This window comes from Anopheles aquasalis, chromosome 2 (assembly GCF_943734665.1).
Source record: "Anopheles aquasalis chromosome 2, idAnoAquaMG_Q_19, whole genome shotgun sequence".
Lineage (NCBI taxonomy): Eukaryota > Metazoa > Arthropoda > Insecta > Diptera > Culicidae > Anopheles > Anopheles aquasalis.
This window is the reverse complement of record NC_064877.1, coordinates 9,252,625-9,265,000: the sequence shown is the minus strand read 5'-3', so window position 1 is coordinate 9,265,000 and position 12,376 is coordinate 9,252,625. Positions and strand designations below refer to the sequence as shown.

General features: G+C 49.3%; 4 protein-coding genes across 7 annotated transcripts; 2 read left to right on the top strand and 2 right to left on the bottom strand.

Moving 5' to 3' along the window:
- Window positions 1-537: 537 nt before the first annotated feature.
- LOC126572204 (uncharacterized) lies at window positions 538-1,509 on the bottom strand. The gene is made up of 2 exons (XM_050231328.1): window positions 748-1,509; window positions 538-679 (listed from the first exon to the last, which is right to left on the bottom strand). The coding sequence occupies exons 1-2, from the start codon at window positions 1,248-1,250 to the stop codon at window positions 538-540; spliced, it is 645 nt and encodes a 214-aa protein (XP_050087285.1). The 5' UTR covers window positions 1,251-1,509.
- LOC126573239 (uncharacterized) lies at window positions 1,505-2,440 on the bottom strand. Its single transcript, XM_050233208.1, has 2 exons — window positions 1,911-2,440; window positions 1,505-1,837 (listed from the first exon to the last, which is right to left on the bottom strand). Exons 1-2 carry the CDS (start codon window positions 2,438-2,440, stop codon window positions 1,696-1,698), a joined length of 672 nt encoding a protein of 223 aa, XP_050089165.1. The 3' UTR covers window positions 1,505-1,695.
- Window positions 2,441-4,211: 1,771 nt separating this feature from the next.
- Window positions 4,212-5,839, top strand: LOC126573238 (proclotting enzyme-like). The gene is made up of 2 exons (XM_050233207.1): window positions 4,212-4,579; window positions 4,660-5,839. Exons 1-2 carry the CDS (start codon window positions 4,283-4,285, stop codon window positions 5,692-5,694), a joined length of 1,332 nt encoding a protein of 443 aa, XP_050089164.1. The 5' UTR covers window positions 4,212-4,282; the 3' UTR covers window positions 5,695-5,839.
- Window positions 5,840-9,406: 3,567 nt separating this feature from the next.
- On the top strand, window positions 9,407-12,311 carry LOC126568915 (inactive ubiquitin carboxyl-terminal hydrolase MINDY-4B). 4 transcript variants are annotated; one of them, XM_050225606.1, is made up of 6 exons: window positions 9,407-9,465; window positions 10,247-10,404; window positions 10,589-10,678; window positions 10,756-11,115; window positions 11,198-11,419; window positions 11,488-12,311. In XM_050225606.1, exons 2-6 carry the CDS (start codon window positions 10,351-10,353, stop codon window positions 11,914-11,916), a joined length of 1,155 nt encoding a protein of 384 aa, XP_050081563.1. In that variant the 5' UTR covers window positions 9,407-9,465; window positions 10,247-10,350; the 3' UTR covers window positions 11,917-12,311. The 4 variants fall into 4 exon arrangements, with proteins under 4 accessions (XP_050081563.1, XP_050081561.1, XP_050081562.1 ...); XM_050225604.1 differs by having other exon boundaries at window positions 9,414-9,563; XM_050225605.1 differs by having other exon boundaries at window positions 9,414-9,563; window positions 9,700-10,404.
- Window positions 12,312-12,376: the final 65 nt, after the last annotated feature.

The following is a 12,376-nucleotide window of genomic DNA, read 5'->3' as shown; positions in this document are numbered from 1 at the left end:
TTAGGCAATTAGTCAGTAGGCTCTCCGGAACTAACATTTCGAAATCATAATATGAATCGGTCACGATTTTACGCAGCTCTACCGCATAAGAGACGGCAGCACCACAAGGGTTAATGCTTTTGGTTTTGCATTCGGAACGTGGCGGATTGTTTCAGGAGATTTCAACCGTTTTTTTTTTTATCAAGGACATTTGATAAACGTAGTATTTATTCGTTAAACCAACCATGTTATTAAATTTAACATTTATTGACGAGCTTCTCTAGAATTTAACATTTATTGACGAGCAGGCATTGAAATCTTTCTAAGCGAATAGTCAACCACCCTTTTTTTGTTATTTATTTTTATTTCATAAATAAATATTACAATTTTATATACGATTTCATTATAACGAAGTCTCTTCTGGACTTCTGGACAGTGTGGATTTATCTTCTTCGGCTGGATTCCGCGTGGATAAGAGTTTTCCTGCAATTTTCAGAAAAAGAAAACACATCCAAACCATAGAACATGACCCGCGAGAAGCGCTTAAAGCTAATTACGCTAAAACTGGATCGCACTGATCGTATCGAGCAATCCGTGGCCAAGTGGACAGTCCGAGTACACGCGCATACAGTCCACACCGTTGGCACCGTACTTTTTGGCCATCAGATAGTCTTTGTCCAACTGATCCGTTTCATATGGTCTGTAAAGTATTTAAAAGTATTTTAGTAAATAACGTAATCTCTCCGCCACCGTTCGGCTGCTACTCACGTGAACACAACATCGAAGAGTGCGCCAACGAGACCATTGTGGCGCAATGGCGTCTCGGCCACTTCGCAGATTGTACGCAACAAACAGGAGCGACCGTTCCGATTCCAGCGCTGCAGCATCTTTTCAACCACCGCGTAAAACTGCGACCGGCTCTGATCGGTGTACTGTTCGTTGGCACGATTTTTGAAGATCGTTTCGGGTCTTGGGAAGATGGTCGCCGGCAGGATACGGTAGACGGCTTGCAGGTTGTTCAATAGATTCAAACTCCGAGGCAGCGGATGATGGAAGCGAATCGGTAACATACATCCAAGCACCATCTTCGCCAAACCACCATTGATGGGATAGCTCAGAATCCAGCGTTTGGAACGTTGGGCGATGAGCTGATCCTTGGGACAGGTTCGATCTTCCTCAATGGCTCCGACGGTCACCGAAAAGCATGTCACAAACAATAGGACCGAGAAGGCTACTGCAAAGAACTGGTGATGTGTTCTTCTCATGCTCATGCTGAGGATGATCGAACTGGTTCGCCGGTTGGCTAGAATCGGACTAACATCGGACGATCCAATTTTGGAGACTCGAAATTTAGGTTCGAACAGTTCGTTTTCCTCTTTCCCCGGTTGTTAATTGAAGAAACGGGCATCTAGCCCATCAGTCTACTAAATAGAGCATATCAATCGTATAACACTGAACCAAATTCCCGCCACCCAAACACTACGTTCCGGCGATCGACTTTTAACACTCTGATTAGTGGCTGGTGCCTGATGCTGTTCTAATTATCATGTTTAAGAGATTCGATGATACGGAATTCTGGCTTGTAAATTCAGTTTTTCGAGAGCCTATAAACGGGACAGCGCAAAAGCAGCACCATCATTAGAGCTGTTCATTTTATCCATTCAACTAGAAATTTGCTTAAAGAAGTGACGAAGGGAAGAGAAGTGTAGGAACCGCTTATAAGGACAGACGAGAGACACGATCAAGCAAACCGTAACCCCAACTGCACCGAGAATATATTCGTGAGCAATCGAGCCCCTTCGAACCATATCGGCGAGCTTTAAGAAAATTCGACGAAAGTTTGTCCGATGGTTGAGGTCTGAAAAATACGGTACATGGATTATCCGTAAGAATGGTAACCGAAACGCATCCGAATTTGCATGGCGACTTACGTGAACACCACATCCAACAGCTCCCCGATCAGCCCATTGTGCTTCAAGGGAGTGTCCGCGACTTCGCACACGGTTCGCAGCAAACACTGGCGAGCACGTGGTCCAGCACCGAGCGATACACGTAACATCTTCTCGATCACTCCGTACAATTGCTTCCGATTTCCTGCGGTGCCATCGGTGTACTGGCGATTCTGGAACACCGATTCGGGGTGGGGAAAAATGATGTTTGAAGGGATCGCATAGTTCGCCTGTACGTTCACTCCACAGTTGAGGCTGCGTGGCAGCGGATGATGGAACCGGACTGGCGCCAGAAATCCGAGCACCACCTTTGCTAATCCACCATTAATCGGGTAGCTTATGAAGCGCCTCGAGCGCCCCAAGACCGCGCTCGTATCGTTCGCCGTCGAGACAAGCGGTACACTGGCCAGTAGGAAGGCGAAGGTGATAGCGATCGTCCAGCAGCGATGGATCCGACACATTTTTCTACACCGAAAGTTCCCCAGCTGCTCCTGGTTCGCACAGATTGGCATCGACAAACGGGCCTAGGCCTAGACGCCTGCTGTCATCAGTCGTCACTCCGAACGGTTTGATGGGCGATCGCGTGTTGCACTCGGCTACCAACGTTAGCAGCTGATCGACAATAATTGATTGTGCCCGGACCGGAGCCTGGACGGCCAGGGGCAGCCAACACGCACGAGAAGCATAAATAGTGAACGTTTGCTGTTTGCTAATTAGATGCGCAGTACATAATTGGATCAAGTTAAGTGACGACCTACTCAGCTGAACTTGAACGCCGGCGGTGCGGTCCGGTGCGTACGAGGATGATTGTTGTCTCTCCCTGTTAGCGCCCCGTCGTCGATGGCGAGTAACGTTTCCACCTCGTACGGCTAACATCTTAATACGGCGTCCCGTACGGCAATTTGCGGGTTCTCGTGTAATTTGTCCAACGGATTTATGTCAACAGCGTTTTGTAGAACGCAAAACTGCAGCTCTGGTTGAGGGAGACCCGCGTGGAAGTTTTCCAACAAATCAGGAAAAGTGTACGACCTCGTGAATGGTTAAAGCACGATTGCTTGCTGATGTCTTGGATGGTGCAACGAACTGATGTTGGAGCATTCTTTCCGTATGTGAAATGTGCAGCACCATGCATGGATGGTTGTTGCTTGAAATCAATTAAACAAATCGAAATGCTTTTCCCAATCGCTCCAACAGCCACGAGTTCGCCGGCATACATTGGTTAGTTTGGGGGTGCAAGCAACTAACTCAAAACTTTGTTTCTGAATGCTTTTAATTGATTAGATTAAAGGTTTACTATTTCTTGTTACATTGTCATTTAGAAAAGATAAGAAATGATTTTGCAATTAATCAAGTGACCTTAATCTTTTGCTAATCCACACGCCGATCGACACGACACAAAAAAACGGAAAACTGCAGAAAACAAACAACGCATCTCAAATTTAAAGAGCTAAGCACAACGTGCTGCTTCATCCAATGCTACTAAACAACTAGAAACGGCTGTAAATGGCTGTTCGATTAGTGAACACCATGCGGCCATAATTTAGCCATGATGGAATGATTTACGATCCCCTCACCAGTCACTAGGCAAACGTTGGGCATAAACACAGTCCAAAAGCGTTGAAAGCGTCTATCAGCATCTCAAGCCACTTTGGATGCAAATGGTCTTCGCTATCTCAACATATTCCATGATGCCTGGAAGCTGCCCTTACGACCTCACTAGTGTGTACTGCACACCACAACCTTCTCTCGCACTTACCCTCTCCTCTTCTTTCCTGCCCTACTCTGCCACCGCATCGCATTTGGGAGCGCGAACGTTTGTCACATTTAAAATTTTGCATAAAAAAATAACGAACCCTCAAACTCCAAACCAAAACTGCACAGCCTAACGCGCTTCTCGGTTATCACACTTTGGGGTCAGAGCGATGCAAACGACACACGAGCCCGTCCTAACGAGAGAGCGATAGTGCTCAGTGTACGTTTGTGTGTGCCGGGGCCGGACTCAAGATGCCATCGCAAACGGAACATGCGAAGGGATTTGGCCTCATTCTGCCCCCCCGATATCAGAGCCCGACTTTTGCAAGCTCCACTTTTGGGAACGATCACAAAACGGCTCCGGCTACATGGCCTTGGTCGTTGGTGTTTGTTTCCACTATAGGATCCGCTCGCCAATTGTCGCCCACGCCATGCTGATAAGTACCGCAGCATACCAGCATCACTCAGATCAGGCTCAGCTAGGGTAGAAGAGCAAGTGCCTCCCGGTCGATTGTAGTTAGTTGGGTAAAGTGTTCGTCCGAAGCTACATGCTCCGACGCTGCTAAACGGGGCTAAACGGTAGCTGTAACTTCAACTTTGCGATGGCCCAAACGGTGCTTAAAGTGACCGTGCGGCTGCTGCTAATCGGTTTAGCCGTAGCCCCACTAGTGTACGGGCTCAGTGCGTACCTTGGTGAAAACGAAGCCGCTGAAGGTGCAACAGTTGACGAAGTGCTTCAATTGATTGGCGATCGAACATCGAATGGCCCAGCAGGAAATGCTGCACCGCACAAAAAAACGTTTGCCCAACGAAAACAGGAACGAGAACAGAAGCATCTCGATCTGAACGTGCTGCTTCGCAAACGTCGCGCCCCACAAGGTTCACCATCAATTGACGCAGTAAGTACGAGCCGATAGTGCGATCTGGATGTTTCTCTGATGTCACCATCTTGGTTTCTTACTCCCCCACTGACCGATAGAAGGCGGCGCAACCGCGCAAAGAATGTCGTACGCGTGCCGGCGAAAAAGGCTACTGTACGCGCTACCAGAACTGCAAGGGTCCGGAGCTACGGGACAACGTCTGGTCGATACTGCAGCATCTCTGCCTGATCGATGGTCTCACGGTCGGTATCTGCTGTCCGGACGTGGTCCAGGAAGGCAATGGGCCCGAGTTCTCCCTTCGGCTTCCAGCTACGGCCGATTCGTACGACGATGTGGACGGACTCGACGGTAACGATGCACCGACGGCACGTGACTCGATGGTTCGTCCGGAGGAGCGTGGCTGCGGTATTTCGACGAAACAACTGTCCAAAATTTCCGGCGGCCAACAGGCAGATGCTAACGAGTGGCCCTGGATGGTGGCACTGGTGATGTCGCGTGCCTCGTTCTGCGGTGGTTCGCTCATCACGGACCGGCACGTCCTGACGGCGGCACACTGCGTGCTGAACCTCAAGCTGACCCAGTTTGTCGTTCGGCTCGGTGAGTATGACTTCAAGCAGTACAACGAAACGCGCTACCGGGATTTCCGGGTGTCCGAGATGCGCATCCATGCGGACTTTGACCAGAGCACCTACGAGAACGATGTGGCACTGCTGAAGCTGATCCAACCGTCGTTTTTCAACTCGTACATCTGGCCCATCTGTATGCCACCGCTCGATGATAACTGGACCGGTTATCAGGGTGTGGTGGTCGGTTGGGGTACGCAGTTCTTCGGGGGTCCTTACTCGCCCATCCTGATGGAGGTTAAGGTGCCGATCTGGGCGAACCGGGAATGTCAGGAGGTGTACATTAATCGGATCTTCGACACGTCGCTGTGTGCTGGCGAGTACGAGGGTGGGAAGGATGCGTGCCAGGGGGATAGTGGTGGTCCGCTCATGATTCAGCTGCCAAATCGCCGGTGGGCCGTTGTAGGTGTCGTGTCGTCTGGCATCCGCTGCGGTGAGGCTAATCATCCCGGAATCTACACCCGTGTCAGCTCTTTCGTTCGCTGGATTGTGGAGAATGCTACATTCTGAAGCTGTTCTTCGGTTTCACGGTATCAAAGGAGAGCTCCAGGAGTTAATTGTATTCCAAACGTCCATCATGGTCGTTATGCTCACGTCTTGGATCGGAACCAGATTCCTTGAATAATAGAGAGGTCTGTGGAAATACATTATACCAAACCAAGTATCCTACATCCCGGCTACATATTATTGCAACGCTGCCTGTTCCTAATATGGATTTTGAGGAAAGAAAATGGGGCTGCCTCATTCTGTCACCGAGCGCTAGGATCCACCTTCAAAAGAGGTTCATCAACGCCTACTTGGAGCAATAAAGAAAAGGACCTCGTTTTCATCGCTGAAGCAAAAAAGAACTGTCAACTACGGGGGATCAAAACTTTTCCTACCAAGCCCTCCCATTGGCCCACCAAATGGATCGCGTGGCAACACACCCGTGGCCGATGTCTGCGCACGCGATACCGTTTTCTCCATTAATTTCACTTGCAAATACCGAAACACAGCTGTGGAGGAGGATCGGAGTGCCAATTGCAATCGCACATAAATTCACACCAAGCACACCAGCGCAAACCAACGGTTTGCCGGTGGAACGGAACAGGTGTGAAAACTGATATGCGCTCTCCCTAACCCACCCAGCGCCATCCTAGAATATTCTCCGCTTCAATCTGGACAACCGTATCGATTGAAACGCGTTGCATCTGCTCCATTTTGGAATAATAAAAACTAGTATTACCGGCAGTACACACGGGACAGAGCCTCACACACGGCGGCTATGGAAATTGAAACCATCTGAACTCTCATTTCTGCATTCTGGATTCACGCGCAAATGGCACAGTTTAGGTGGTGGTTCTATCGTGACAAAGAACCATTACGAGTTCGCTACCTTCTTCGGCGGATCTTCTATGTTCTGCCCAAGATGCCGTGGCATGTGCTCGCCCAAGTGAGTTATGCTGATGCGATTTACACCAACTGGGTGGGGCCCGGGGAGGAGTTGGAAATGAAATATCATAAATGGACATCTAAATTGCCCTGCCAAGGCGTTGTATGCGTGTGATGCTCTACCTGTTCTCAAGGACGAGCACGATTAAAAGCCTCCAGCAGGCGTATGGCAGTGTAGAACGGCAGCAATCAAATGTTTCCCATCGTAATGACGATGAACCGAGTTTAGGTGAGACGATTAAGGGATGCCACATTGTTAGATCACCCGTGTAGCTGCACATGCACATGCGGAATGAAGTGCGCTAATGCCTGCCAACCTAGGATATCCGTTGGTTACCGGAATGCGATTGTTTGACAGCACACTCAGTGCGGGGACTCAGAGTTCAAGGGTAAGGGTACTCGCATGTTCACATTAACCCCTTCACCCTCTAGTTAGAATCCCTTTTCCGAATCAACAAGGAACCGAACGAGATTTTCAAGGATACAATCAATCGCCTGGAAGCGGTCGCGCTGCCAAATCGGTCGATCGATCCCTTCAATCACTGTCTCACTCGCGACAATCAGCAGTTTCCGATCGTTAATAGAGCTGGGACGAGCACCATCGTGCGCATAGAGTTAGATTGATTTTATTGCACTCCCTGAGGCGACATCCTGTTCTGTGTATGGGGCGTTAGTCACGCGAAATGCCACACACTTCCCCAGCCGGCCGGTTGGTGAAACTAATCACAGACACACAACAACCTTCGGGAGCGACGGGGGAAAAGTTTTACCGAGCACACGTGGCCACACGAGTGGAGTGCAGGGCGTGCACCGTAGCTCGGCTCGTGTTGATTGAAAAGTTAATTTGTTATTTCCCGCCATACAAAAGAGTTTTCTGAGAGGAAGGATTTAATCGCGAACCCATTATAAATGTTTTCCATCCTGGATTTAATCGAGATTAAAATGTATGTTGTGTTCGACGCTTAACCTTTCCCAGTGACGACGAGGAGAATTTATTGCGTGCGCCTCCATCGAGTTTGCAAGACCAAAGTACTTCGAAAATAATCCCCTGCAGACAGAATTTGAACAACAATCATAAGAATCATTTAAATCTTTCGAAGAAGCAAACAATATCTGAAAAAGAAACTGTACAAACTTGCCTATGCTTCTCTGTGCTTTTACAGGATAGATAGAGATACTAACGATAATGTTCAAACAATCCATCGAGCTCACATGATCCACAAGAGTGTGCAAAAAGGTCAATTCTGCGCCCTCAGGTAGTTTACAGCTCAAAGACGGATTGATGAACCATAAACCGTGAAAGGGTGAACTGTGTGAAGAGAATTTGTAGCTCAATTGCGTCCTCCAGTCCTATCCAAACTTCCAATGGCACTCCCCGCATACAAATTGTGTTACATTATATTCTTATCAAATCGCTCCAAACAACCTCTCGCCACAAAAACAACCAACTGCCTCGCCTGCACCCCCTGGACATACTTTGCACTGAGTGGCTTCGGGTCCGAGTTGGATTCATTACCCTCCGATCCTTTTTACGCCGAGCTGCAAATCCCAGCACATCCTTCGGCTCCTGTCAGTCACGTTTATCGATTTATTGCCAAACTATTTATTTTGGAGCCAAACTTCCCTCCCCCCATCCAGGACCTTCAAGGGGTATCGCGGATTGGCATCACGAGCGGACTACCACCCCAAATGCCGTGCCTCTCGAGTGCCACTTGGGCTGAATAGAATTTAGAGCACCCGGTCCTTTGACGGGGACACCGGTTCTGATTGGAGTGACTTGCCGGGTAGATCGGCCAGCGGAGGGGAGAAGTTTCCAGCTGTTAAAAATATTATTGAACTATTAACACCCCGGGGGGACTCACCACGGACACGGTTGGTAAGCGGTCAAACAAAGCGCGCCATCGATTCGATCGAAAACAGAGCTCCAGCGAGCTCCAGGAGCGGGGGTTCGGCTTTCGGTATTAGGAGTCCCTGCTGGGGTGTGCATAAATATAGAATCCCATCGTTTAATTGATCGTGCACGAATGCTCTGCTGCAACGAGCGTGGCACATACGCCGTTGCACACTGCATTGCGCCGTACTGCACACTCAGTTGCTCCGTGTTCCATCCGCCGGTTAACAGTGCCAGCCACGCCGCCGAGTGATTGGAGTTGACCGAAAAGTTGTTGGCCCCGGTTTCGCTCGGTTTGCAATTGATTTAGGCCAGGTGCTTTTGTTTTCACACTGAATCCCTCTCTACATGTTCTGTCTAAATTACTTTCCATTATTTTCCATTTTCCTGACCATTTTCATCCCTTCACTGGTCTGGCGCACAGAAGTTGCAGAACGGCAAAGAGCACGGATCACAACGTATCCTTGACACCTCTCGTCGTCCCGGGTGAGGTGCGGCTGGTAGTCGCGTCAACGAGACTGCAATCAAACTTCCGAAGCCAAGACTCCGCATCGCGCACATGCACCTACCGCACGGCACGGTAGCGGTAGACCATCAACCAGGGCGCCGGCAAAAGCGAATGGCCCCGTGGATGGTGTGGCAGCGCGTAGCGTGTTTATTGCAGCACTTCTCCGGTGGTGCGGTGTGGTGGCGACGGCTGCCACCCCGCTATGAAGCCGCCACACGATTCCAGGATGGCAGAAGATGCCAAATGCTCAGAGGGTGGCAGGGAGGGCTGTTAGCAACAACACCCCATCGCTCGATGGTCCTGCGAAGTGCGAGCCCTCGCCCGAGCTGCTGGGTGTTTGTTTGCAGCATAAAACTATCGCCCCAATGCTCACTTCGGTTCATTCGCCGGAAAGTAGTCGTTCGACGCGGTCTTCCGTTCCCGTTGGCCGTGGCCACCAACAGTCATTACGGTTCAGTGTTCTACGCCGCCACCGGAACCGGTACTCCAACCGGTGCTAGGAGTCCAGTCCAAGTGGCTTATTGTCTGTGCTGATTAAAGAACTACTAGGTAGAGCGCTCGAAAGATACCAGCGTTCTTTACAAAGAGGACTCCTTACCCTTGGATTGCTTCTCTTGGTTGTTCTGCTATTATATGCTCGTGATCTGTGCCAGGATAATTCTCCTAAAATGTTCGCTTCTCAAAGTTCTACCTTCAGTTTACTATCAAAATGGCAGAACAACTTCAGAACAGCAAAGCCCTTCGGCAGTATCGATGAGTATTGCATGTTGCCCACTGACTGTACTGAGCTGGAAGATCGTCCATCGGAGGTGGCATCAGCCTGGCAGGTGTAAATCGATGCGTGTCAAGCGGTCCTTGACTCAAACTGTGGAGCCGGTGTCTATTTTGGATCCTTCAGACGGAATCGAAGACGCGTGTGTCGCTCATCGAACAGTTGTCCCCACCAAGGTTAAGTAATAAAGCGAAAATCAGCTGCAAGCGAGCCCATATGGCTAGCACGTGGTTTGTCGTGGCCCGGCGGGTGCGACACGCGAACGTATAAACCCACACGGAAGGAACAATTTATGGGTTCACTGATGCCCGGTGGCTGAGTCGAGACAGGCGGAACGTTGACAAACTGCCGAAGAAGTCACCGGTGAACGCACTTATTTATGCGCTGCTGATGTGGCAGACTGAAGCGGTCGGAGGCTCGTTTTTTGGTGAAGTATTTATTTTCCTCACACCTTCTTCAGCTACTAGTGGGCGAGTGAGTGGTCCACACTGGTGATAAGCAAAAGTGTGCAAGTGAGAAGTTTATTCAATTTAGTGCATAGCTCCAGATTTCCAGATTCCAGTCATGGCGAAACTGAAAATAGTTGGCGGACGTCCCATCACGATGGACGAGGCAATAGTAAGCGCAATCATGTATTAATCTTTTTGTCTATTTTTTGGACAATTATTTGTAAATCATCAAACAAAATTTTGTATTTTAAGTAAATTAACTTTATCGCTGAAGAGTGAGGGCTGGGCATAATTTCATATTTCGTTTAGCCTTCGTTTCTAATTCTTCATCATTTCTTCATTTTGAAATGTAGGAACTGCGGCAAACAGTGTTTGGTTCAGCCGCTAGTCCACCTCGGGGTGAATGGACACGTACAGGATTCACTTTCGGTCCAGCAAACCAAGTAATATAGCGATCCCAATGCTCATAAATACAACGTGCTCTTAAAACTCTCTACGATTTCCCACACTGCACCACCAGGAGTATCCTTACGGTTTGCGAACGCCACGGAATGCGACCCGAGGCATGCAGTCCGTCATTCAGGCACACATCATCAAACAATTCATCTTCGATAACAAACCACGTGAAAAATCCGTTCCATTGGAAGAGCTGCTGAAACCGAATGAAGCAGAACAGGCGCTGGCACTGTACACCGCAATGTCCGACATTCTGTGGAATATTGGCGAAAAGACGAAAGCGATCGTGGCTCTTCCAGGTGAAGCGTCGCACATTCCGCACAGTCACGTCTACTTCCAGGATAATGTGACAGAGAAGCTGTACTTCTTCGAGTTTACCAAGCTGGACGATTTGCAGATCTTCATGAAGCGTTATTTGCCTTACGTGAGTAGAATGACGGAACGATGGCAAACCCCTTTCTACTCCAGTCTGCTAAAACCCTGCTTGGTGATTCTCTTTTTTCCAGTTTACCGAAAATCCGGGCCCAGGAACGCTCCTGTATCTGTACAGTGCGGTACTGACGCGTGGTATGGAGAACATGAGGAATGATCTGGACGCACCGAAAGGAGCACATTTGATGGGACCACACGAGGAAGGCTCACTGAACGTGATCACGTTGCTGCTGACTGGCCGTGCAACGCCCTATCTCCACAACGGTGTCGTGTACGTTGGAGACGAGGATCATTATGTGAGTGGAAACAAGCCAGCATGTCTACGTCCTAAACATAACTTACCCATTCCATTCTCTATCATCAGGCTGTTCCACAATTTGGGATTCTAAGTCGCGGTGCGATTGGGCTGCTGGTTTGGGAAGGTGAAAACGAAGCGATGCGCTCGGCTTCCCGTATGCCGGGCTCGCGACTGAAAACGCCGGCCACTCCCGTGTGGGTTAGCTGCTGCTGTGGCCACTACGGTGTGCTGTTCAACTCGAACCGGGAGCTGCTGCGGAACTACCATGCCGAAAAGCGTTTCGAGCTGCACTACTACACCTGCGCCGGCTGCTACCTATCGATGACCGTCGATAACCGTGGCCAGGAGGAGGGTGGCGGTGACGGCGGTGACCAGGATGGTGATCGGAAGCGTGATGACATGATCTCTACGCCGCTCGAGAGACTCATCCACACGAAGTGGATGGACGCGAAGATCACGTACCATGGGGCGTTGCCGGCATCGTTGAACTTCTAAGGCGTTCCTTTCGTGAAAAGGACCTTTGCGGGTGCAAGTGTTTCGAACGGTTGTTGAGTGTTGCGAACGGTCCGTGATGCCGTGCGGTATTACTTGATGCGTTGATGCGGTAGGTTGTTCTGGGTGGTTTTTGAATTTTATTTCCTATAACTCACGCGCCCTTCGTGTAGAGGATGATTGATCCCGGTTTAGGGCTAGCTTCCAGTGAACAAAACAACGTTAGTGAAAAGTAAAACAAGCGATTCGCTCATGATACACGCGTGTTATCCTTTCTTGTTCCGTTGCTAAGAGCAAGATCTCTCACGTTACACGCAGGACAGGGCAGGACGCTGTAGCCTTTCTACAAGAAGAGCAACATGTGTGCCAAGCTCCGAGTCAAGTAATCTATATCGAAACAGTGCAATAAACATAAAATTAGAATCACATTATATCAATCGTTTCTTTGATTAAATGAAACCTT

What these genes read in the sequence shown, in the direction of transcription:
- LOC126573239 (XM_050233208.1), bottom strand. Translation starts at nt 2,440, where the DNA reads ATGCCAATCTGTGCGAACCAGGAGCAGCTGGGGAACTTTCGGTGTAGA. An exon ending in CTGTTGGATGTGGTGTTCAC is followed by an intron (nt 1,838 to 1,910) that starts GTAAGTCGCCAT and finishes CGTATTTTTCAG; the next exon opens with ACCTCAACCATCGGACAAAC.
- LOC126568915 (XM_050225606.1), top strand. Translation starts at nt 10,351, where the DNA reads ATGGCGAAACTGAAAATAGTTGGCGGACGTCCCATCACGATGGACGAG. An exon ending in TCACGATGGACGAGGCAATA is followed by an intron (nt 10,405 to 10,588) that starts GTAAGCGCAATC and finishes TTTGAAATGTAG; the next exon opens with GAACTGCGGCAAACAGTGTT. An exon ending in TTGGAGACGAGGATCATTAT is followed by an intron (nt 11,420 to 11,487) that starts GTGAGTGGAAAC and finishes CTCTATCATCAG; the next exon opens with GCTGTTCCACAATTTGGGAT.
- LOC126573238 (XM_050233207.1), top strand. Translation starts at nt 4,283, where the DNA reads ATGGCCCAAACGGTGCTTAAAGTGACCGTGCGGCTGCTGCTAATCGGT. An exon ending in GTTCACCATCAATTGACGCA is followed by an intron (nt 4,580 to 4,659) that starts GTAAGTACGAGC and finishes ACTGACCGATAG; the next exon opens with AAGGCGGCGCAACCGCGCAA.
- LOC126572204 (XM_050231328.1), bottom strand. Translation starts at nt 1,250, where the DNA reads ATGAGCATGAGAAGAACACATCACCAGTTCTTTGCAGTAGCCTTCTCG. An exon ending in CTCTTCGATGTTGTGTTCAC is followed by an intron (nt 680 to 747) that starts GTGAGTAGCAGC and finishes AATACTTTACAG; the next exon opens with ACCATATGAAACGGATCAGT.